Source organism: Micrasema longulum, unplaced genomic scaffold (genome assembly GCF_059751315.1).
Source record: "Micrasema longulum isolate JH-2025_06_02 unplaced genomic scaffold, ASM5975131v1 h1tg001976l, whole genome shotgun sequence".
Classification (NCBI taxonomy): Eukaryota; Metazoa; Arthropoda; class Insecta; order Trichoptera; family Brachycentridae; genus Micrasema; species Micrasema longulum.
In genome coordinates, this window is record NW_028279149.1 from 97,626 (window position 1) to 107,294 (window position 9,669).

The window sequence follows — 9,669 nt, forward strand, 5'->3', positions numbered from 1 at the left end:
ACAATTCCCCAGGATATCACTATCGAGAGCTTTCTTCCAAGTGGCCGTCAACGTCATGGGGACCTGATATGACACATAAAGAAGAAATAAAATGTGAAAATACTATACTGCAAATATTTTTTTCTGTTGGGAATAAAGATTCTTTTGTCAGTCTTTCAAATAGTTTTATGTAATTCCTATATTTATTCCCTGCATTTGTTCCCCAGGTCCTTCAAGCTTGGGTGTCCCGGGCAGCACCATGAAGCAGCTAAGCGGACCACGGCCATCGAGGGAATTTTCCACTTCATCATCACCTCTGGTCAATGTTCCCACGACGCACTCCATTGCTCCCACGCCTTCATTCTCCATTTCTATCGAGGAAGATAACTCAAGGTACAATATTGTCTTCCAATTTTTCAGTTGCAGATTTCGTGTGTTGATCGCACTCTTTGCCTGTGTTTAGGATCATATCGCCGCATCAGCTCTGATGGTGGACACTGCAATGCGAAGCGTTGCATATCGAATTTCATTATTGTTAAAGAATTATTTATTTTTGCACCACAACAGGCCAGGAAGCCCAATTACAGTTGTGAATTACATCACAGAACACCCAGGCTTGAGAAAAATCACATTTTATTTTTTGTGTTCTCACCGGGAATCGAACCCGGAACCTTCCGTGTGTGAGTCAAGCGTTTTGACCACTACACCACGGAGGCTGCCATTATTCCGTATCTCTGAAACATTAAACGGATTTAAATGGAGTCCATTTTGAGGATGGGGTCTACCACGAACACTGAATTTGGGCAAAGAAATTTTCGATTTTTGGGACCCAGTGTTTTATTTGAAATGCAAATAGATCTACTGGCCATCTAAATATGTATTCATCTTAATTTTACAAAATAAAGCGATGCTTTAAACAATATTGTATTAATAACATCAACTTTTAATTTTAACTTTGAGTTTTCAATTTTTCATATGTACATCTACTATGTGCATCTAATTAATTATTTATCGTTGGTTTTGAATTTTTACTAAGAAATATAAATGTTCATGGAAGCAGAGAGAGAGGGGAGGAAAGTATAGTAGTAGCTATACAATGTCTTCTCCCTTTGATGTCCTTTTTATTTTATTTTTTTAGAATTCAATTATTTTTCCCCCTCTCCTGCTTTCATAATAAATGAATGTGAAATCTGTAATTGGTCTTACTTTTTTAAAATTGTTCTTTTGTACCTTGTATTTATATAAACGCTGTATGATTTCCTTAATAAAATAAATAAATAATTATAAAAAATAAAATAATAGGTAAATAAACCAATATTCTTGAAATAAATTAAAAGAAGAGGAATATCGACAAAACAAAGAGATAATGAGAAGGGAACATAAGGAAACCGATGAGGAGTGGTAGAGGATGAATGAAAGAAAGCAGGAGTGTGAATTTGCATATTCAATTTAATATTTAATTTCCAGCGCGGATACCAACAACTCATCGAGCGAGACTGGCCAAATGTCCCTGCCCATCATGAGCACAACGTTGCCCCCGGCCACCAAGGTCGCCGCCCCCACGGCGGGCCCTGCCCCCCACCCGGCGGCTTCCGCTCCTTTCCCGGCCCCCGCCGCAGTGACCACCTTGAAGAACGAGGCCGTGCCTAGCCCTGCACACAAGAACGTGAAGAAGAGCGCGTCGGCGTCCGGACTATCCTTGATCATACAATCGGGTATTGTTTCATATTTTTAATTTTTTTTTTTTTTTAATTTTATTTATTTATTCATTATCATTAATTTTAAGCGAGGAGTTAAAAGCTGAAATGATTAAATCTATTTTAACCAAAGTTTGTTGTCGGCACATTTTAACTTTTCTAAAACAAATCTAGCCCATCTTTGAAGTTATTGAGACCACACGTTGAGACCAGCTCTTGTGGCAGCTCATTCCAACCGCCCTATTGCTCAGGAAATGCTTCACTGGCTTTTGTTGAATCTGGTTTTTTCCACCCTGAGACTGCTGGCTCGAAGTCGAGCATCTTGTTGTATTAAACAAACTGTTTGAAAATGCCCTAACAAGACGAAACGCGTCACAATATCCCTTTGTATCCCTATTTTAAAAAAGACAGAGTTGTTGGAGAAAGTCCAGAGAAGCGCAACTAAAATAGTAGTTTCTCTAAGAACTGTTGTTAACTCGAGACAAGATCTGGACTTTTTTGGTTTAACTTTACAGCGATTTAAACGAGCACTAAATAAATAGTCCAGATCTTAATAAAATAAATAAAACAACTTTGTTTTTAACCACTAATTTTTATTTTTCACCGACCGGTTTCAAAGCAAACAAGCTTCTTTGAAAAATAAAAATTAGTGGTTAAAAACAAAGTTGTTTTATTTATTTTATTATAATGAATAACCACAAAGTTAGTGCTTCAAATATAAACCTTATAGTCCAGATCTTGTCTCGATGTCCCTTATGTTTGTCAAAGCTTCTTTTCTTCTTTTTTTAATGTTTTAAACTATTCTTTTATTGTAATATTTAAACCCTATAAATTGTATACATGGGCAATGTCCGTTAATAAATAAATAAGAAATAAATCATACGAGGACCGCTTAAGGGAGCTCGGGTTAAGTTCACTGGAAGAGCGGAAGCAGCGTGGTAACTCCATTGAAACATTCAAAATCTTAACTGAGTGATATAATGTACCCAAGTTGAAATCAATGTTCACTGTGAATCAAAACCGCCATCTCAGAGGTCATTCATTGAAACTCAACACTACCTCCTTCTCATCCAACTCCAGGATAAACTTCCTGACAAACCGAGTTGTGGAGAAATGGAATGGCCTTCCCGAGAAAGTGATTGGTGCTAGTTCAGTTAATGTTAACTAGATGCACACAGCAATGTATAATGTTTAATAAGCATGTACACTTGATATACACGCATCAGCTTAATGGCTGCTAGTGTATTATTATAATTAATAATAATAAACTTGTTTTATTTTGGATACATTACCAAATTGAATATGGAATTCTACCAATTGTCTGCATACACAATAAATTACATATAACTTAGACCTGTTAAAGCAAAATAAGACTTCATTATTTTTTTTAACAAGCAAGATGTATCAAGTCTTGTGTTCTATGTAGACTTTGTGACACCATAGCCACACAAGAGTAAATGACCTAAATTTTCCAGATGATTCGTTCTGCTCTGTGGGAGGCGCTCCGTCGCCGCCTGCTGGAAACACCTCCAGTACTAACTCCAGCCGAGACTCTTCACCGTGCAGAGAAGGGTTCACACCATTGTCCCTTCAACACCATGGGTGAGTAGTCAATACGGTGATTAGAAACGAGGAGTCTAGAGTCTAACCGATGCTGGGTATTTATTAAAACTTCAAGTCCAAATACATGCACTTTGCCGGACTTATTTCTAGAAGAAATATCTAAATATCTTCCTGCCGATCAAAAAAAAATGGTAGTTTAATCTGTAAATTGAGTTGTGGTGTCGCGGACTCACTGATCAAAGGCCCAAAGTTCAAACTCCGCTCTACCATGACTTGATTCACATTTTATAATAGTCAGTTATTTACAACTCATGGAAAATGGAAATGTTTGAGTAATTCATAAGAACGCAAATTTTCAAATTACAGTTTTTTTTTTATTGGCCGATTGAGTTGAATATAAATTTATCAATCAAAACACTTTCACTGTATACATTATATGATGAGAAATGTGGTGTCAGGTAATGAGTTTGGAAGGAGGCAGGAAGAGGGTTCAGGAAACAAATGGAATAAAAATAAAATGAAGAGAGGTTAACAAAAAAAAATGTAAAGTATTTATTTAGTTAGTTGTAAAAAAACTAAAACAACTAGTTATAAATATAGCAAAGCAGTGACGGCACTGAGCTCCGATTACAGTTTGAAGTTAATAGAGTTATCTTCGACTGTCTATAAAGAAATCCGATATTTGTGTATGAAAATGAGTATATTTGCATGAACATTTCAAGTACCTTCGTCGGTAACCTATAATTGAACATGTTTAGAAGAAAAAAACGTATGCATATTCTGCTTTTCATACAGAAAACTTTGCAGATAAAATTGAAGATAAATGTTAACTTCGCATTGTAATCGGGGCCCTGGTGTAATTATAGTTTATAAAATGTTTTAACGAAATTTCCATGCGCAGGGAAACCACTGTATTATGGATAAAAATAATACATAAATATTTTTTTTCTTTCACTTAAATTATTTATTGACAATTCTATTCTAAAGTATTTTTTAAATTAATAACTTATATGTAAATATAAGTTATTACATCATTACATAAACAAATCTTTTAAAAACACGCACTATCCTGGATTCAAACTAAAGATATGAACTCTTTTTTTCTATGGTATATTTTGATGCCCTTTCCATAATAAGGAATAGTTTTATGTTTTTTTTAAAAATATTTTATTTCCTTTTTTTAATTACTATAAAAATAAAATACCATATAATATTTTATTTTCTCTTTCTTATGTTACACAAAAATATTATAACTGTCCATTATTTATTATAGGAGCAAAAATTCATTAACATTTTCTTGTAAACCCACGAATCGGCCATGCCTTTGTGGGATTTTTTGTTTACTATTTTTCTATTAATATGTATTTCATTGCTATGTAATTATACTTTATTTTTTGAATACTCTGTTTTTACCTCTTATGTATATTGTAAAAAAAAATAATATATATTTGCACTCTTACTCTCTCTCTCTCTCTCTCTCTCTCCGATGGCGCTTCAGCCCATATCGAGCTTTGGCCTCCTGCAACTTTCCTCCTTGTCCTCAGCCGCCGTCTTGCATTTTTACAATTGACCCAAATATTTAAGTTTTGAAGCCATTTTTCTAGTAGTCGGTAATAACCGAGTTGTGGTACAGCGGGGTTTCAATCTCAGACCTTTGATCTGTGACCTCATAGCACTACTATCCGACAATTTGTTTATTAAATGTGGTACTCATATTTTTTGAAAATTTTTTTGATTTCGTAATTACATGTCTCACTGGTGAGCCGAGCCTATTATGATGAAGGAATTTATATGATTTATTGAGTTGTTTTCTTTCTTTCGTAGTTTGCTGCAAATGTCCAAGCCACCGATGGTCATCAGAAGAGGTCCGAAAGGATTCGGCTTCACGATTCACACCATAAGAGTTTACTTTGGAGAGACAGACTATTATACAATGCACCATTTGGTTTCGGTAAGTCAAAGAATTTCTTTCTCCCAATTCCCTTGTTGCTAGAAAAAATCATAAAATATTCCACGGTACATTGCAGTAATATTTTAACCTTTAGAATTCCATTGGTGGGAGCCACCCGCTAGAAATAAAAATACGCTTCAACTCCTATGGCAAGAGCGCCTGAGAGGATGGTCATGTTAAGAATGCAGTAACTTTCTTCTTTTTTTTTACGTCAAATGACACTGGAGAAAAAATAAACCTTTCTCATCAACAATGAAAAAATACTTTGTTTTTTTTTTATTCAGATAACAAATCTAAATACAATTTTTACATTAATTAAATACATTTATTTTCATGAACGTTTCCCATGACAAAAAAAACAATTCTTTTGTACATAATGAGGAGTGACATCTTACAATAGTTTGTTTATTTTATTTTAATTTTTTTTTAACACTTGTTCTGAATAATCTCTGCATTAACTATTTGAAAAATGGCCGGCAGGACGCCTAATCTTTTTGACGACGAAATAAGTTGGAAAGTCTTTCATTTTATTTATTCAACTTTTTGTACATAATGTTATCTGTACATTGGCGGGTTTATTGCCGAATGGCGATTTCTTCCAACCAATAATTCAAGTTACAAAACATATTCAATAGAAAATAAAGACTAAAAAGCTAAAGATATACAGGTTGTCCCAGAAGTCGACGTCAAGCCGGATCTCAGCCAAGAGAGAGAAAAGTGGATTCAAGGACTGTGCCGTGTGCAGTGACCAAAATAAAACAGTGTGGTTTTGCGAAACATGTTTACGGAAACCTAGTCTGCAGCCAGGACTTTGTTTTAATGTATACTACACCAAGAAATTTTTTTTTTTTAAAAATTTCATAAATTTCAAAAATCATAAAATTACTAATAAAAGGTTTTTTTTTTTACAATAAATCTGTTTTTTTGTAAATCAATATTCTTTTCTTTCCGTTTGCAAATCTCCAAAACCTTGATATCTGAATTAAATCTTGCCATTGTAAAATATATATATTTTTTTTCTTCTTATAGTTTTGAAATTATTGCTATTTTAGTTTGAACGTACATTGGGTTTCAAAGGATGTTTTTTTATCTGACTGATTTTAGCGGACAAAAATAGACGCCATAGAGAAGGTGGCCAGGAATTAGAAAACATAAAACCGACATTATTATTTTACGATATTTTCAATGTGCTGACTTCTTCCCCAGGCTGTCAGTGAAGGCGGGTCCGCTTGGCAGGCCGGTCTCCGAGCCGGCGATTTGCTGGTGTGGCTCAATGGCTGCTGCGTGGCCGGCTTGCTGCACACCCAGGTCCTGCGCCTGTTGCTGGCCAGCCCCCGCCAAGCCTCGCTCCGAGCGCTGCCTCTCGACCAGACTACCATACAGGTAAGACTGTACACTCGCAATCAGTCGACTGATTAATAATTGTGGTGGAAGAGACAAATCTGTGGCATTTAGGTAAAGAGGTTTTTTTTTTATGAATAAGTATTTGTATAGTTTTTCTGTCACTCTCTAGCAAATGCCTCTCCAATATTGTGCAAAAAAGATAACTGCACGCCGGACTGATTATGTCTTACTAAAATCGACTAAATCGAGGTTTCATTTTCCTGTTTTTGCACCCTAATACAAAACGAAACTGATTTTTTTTTAGATGTAGTATCAGAATGAAATATTCTGTGTGGGTGCCTTTTCCGTTTTTCAAAATTAATTATCATGTTTGTTGGTGCTTTGTGCTGTAATTAAGCCTGTCGTGGTGCTTAAAACAAACCAATTCAAATGTATTTTTTTCCAACACATCATAATCCCTCATTTCAGACTGGCGGCAGGAAGCGAGGCGCGTGGGCGGGGCGCGCCGTGGGACGCGGGGGTGGAGCTCCGGGCCCCGTCGGCAGGAGGGGAGCCACCCACCACCAGGAGAGGAGGGCGGAGCCAGCGGAGAGGCGGAGAAGAGCCTCGCTGTTTCGAAGGATTTCTAGCAAGAGGGCATCGGCTGAGATGCAACAGGTATTTTTTAATCTGTTTACTGCATTACTACAATGTCTCCTTGTGTCGAACCTTCCAGGAATCGAATTCAAGACCTTAAGCGTGGCTGGTAAATATCTCACAAATCTCGACAGTTTGCAGTTTTGGGCCCTATAGTCCTCAAAATATAGCTTGATTAGAATGACAGCTGTCAAACTAATTTCATTAGTGATGGGAAATTACTGATCACTGATCAAATCGATTTTATCAGTTATTTCATGCAATCATGAAACTCTGTTACCGAAAATTGATATATAAAATGAAAAAACAAGCCTATTATAGTGTGTTTAACATAATTGTTCACCAAAAAATGAGACATTTATACTTTTTTCATGAACAACATCAAACGAATAATTTTTTTATTCGATCAATTTACATTGATCAATTTGTCCCATTTCTAACTTTTTTGCAAAATGATGTAACCTTGTAAGAACGTCGTTAATAATTAGGTTTATTTTAGTTTTTTTTTGTTTTAAAGCAGATTGTATATATTAATGTTGCTTTATGTTTCAAGCATTGTAATAAAAAAATAAATTAACACGCCAGATATAAATGATTTTTCATGTGTCAATATAAATAACTCCTTTGACGTTACTACAAAGTTATGTCGTCACTTTTTCTGACAACTGTCATTCTAATCATGTTACATTTTAAGGACTATAGTGAGGTACTGTGATTTACTAGTTGCCATGCAGGCATTGTACACTGCCATCAGATAAGATGTTTGGATTCGTTCTGCGTACTGCCAGGGTTTTCAAAAATACCCGTGTACTGAGAACTCTTTACAACTCCTTGGTGCGAAGTAGACTCGAGAATGGCTCGATGATTTGGGGGCCACATGAACTGAAGTATTCTCTTATGATAGAGAATATCCAAAAGAAGTTTCTGAGATATCCGTATATGAGAGAGTGCGGGTATTATCCTCGGCTCTACCCGGCCGAGTTTCTCCAAGGTATGCTTGGCTATAACAGTTTAGAGACTAGAAGGAATGTGTATTTGACTACACATTTTTATTGATTGTTGCGCGGTATGGTCGATAATTCTGAGATTATGATGAGCATTGGTTTGTATGTTCCTGATAATTAACCTAAGACAGCGTCAGCATAGATCAGTGATTCCCAAAGTGGTCTATATCGACCCCCAGGGGTCTATAACAACCTGCAAGGGGTCTACGTCAACGAAAAAAAAATTTGGGGGTCCATGAAATGAGAATGGGGGTCCACGATAGTGGATCTCAACATACACTGATAGTATTTCTGTACTTCTGGCTGCAAAAAAACATACCCGTTACTAATCCTGTAGTATGGAATATAGCGAGCAAATTTTTAATTTCCTTTCCATCGTCATACCTAGTGGAAAGGGGGTTCAGCGCTGTTACCAATCTCCTAACGAAAAAGAAACAGACTGGACATCATTGGCCGAGGAGATTTAAGATTAAACCTGACAAAATTGACGCCAAATGTTGATAATTTATTATTAAAGCATCAAGTTCATCCTTCCCACTAAAAACATTTACTTATTGCTTAGTTTATTTTATGTTACATTTATTTTATATAACATATACAAAATTTCATTTTGGGTAGTTTTAATTTAAATTCAATTAATAAATGTATAAAACTTAACATTTGTTTTAACTTTAAGTTTTTAACAACAAACTTCACTACAGTTAGAAATTTATGAAAAATCAATATCAGGTAAGTAGGGGGTCTACCAAAAACCGAAAAACATGGCAAGGGGTCTACGACACAAAAAAGATTGGGAACCTCTGGCATAGATTGTTTTATATTTATTTATTTCGACGGCTTACGCCTTTGACAAAGTATAAAATAATATTTAAAAACAATTATAATGAAACAAAACACCTGTACACGGTATAGAAAATATAGAAACATGAAATAAAATCACCAGAAAATTAAGAAATAATAAAGCAAAATTAAGTAAGAAATTATAACATAGGTATGCAGAAAATTAACAATAAATAAAGGGTTTAAATATAAAATGTATTGAAGTAACAGAGGCCATGTATCATAGCATAAACAGTAAAACAAGTATAACACTTAGTACATTTTTATAATTTAGAAAAGAAGTGATTAAAAAGTAATGATTTTAATTTGTATAAAGATAAATTAAATAAATCTAAGTTTCCACGTTTGTTTGCTAACATATTCAGATAAACAGGACCAACCTGCCAATGAAACAACATCGCTCTGGATGTTGATCTGTTCCATGTATCCAGAGGGGTTTTCGGGAACAGGATTCTCCCACTATATTGACAAAGAGTCCCTTGGCGTATTTTTAGTCTTTTTATAATATGTACATCTTAAATTTTAGTTTGTAATGTATGTATTATTTTTAAAAAAATAATTGAATTATAAAAACTATAAAATACTGTAGAATTGCCGAACATGTGTCTATTGAAATACGATAGATACATGTTTGGCAATTCTTCAGTATCTGATA

At 35.0% G+C, this 9,669-nt stretch overlaps 1 protein-coding gene across 1 annotated transcript in view; it reads left to right on the forward strand.

The window, feature by feature from the left end:
* The window catches only part of dop (microtubule-associated serine/threonine (MAST) protein kinase dop), a gene marked incomplete at its 3' end in the record, with an annotated part of 60,453 nt that extends 53,262 nt beyond the window's left edge, over positions 1–7,191 (forward strand). Inside the window, exons 23-28 of the mRNA XM_088238833.1 lie at positions 207–372; positions 1,447–1,694; positions 3,152–3,278; positions 5,064–5,190; positions 6,397–6,573; positions 7,003–7,191. Coding sequence (XP_088094959.1) covers positions 207–372; positions 1,447–1,694; positions 3,152–3,278; positions 5,064–5,190; positions 6,397–6,573; positions 7,003–7,191 — 1,034 coding nt within the window. The remainder of the gene's footprint in view (positions 1–206; positions 373–1,446; positions 1,695–3,151; positions 3,279–5,063; positions 5,191–6,396; positions 6,574–7,002) is intronic.
* Positions 7,192–9,669: the final 2,478 nt, after the last annotated feature.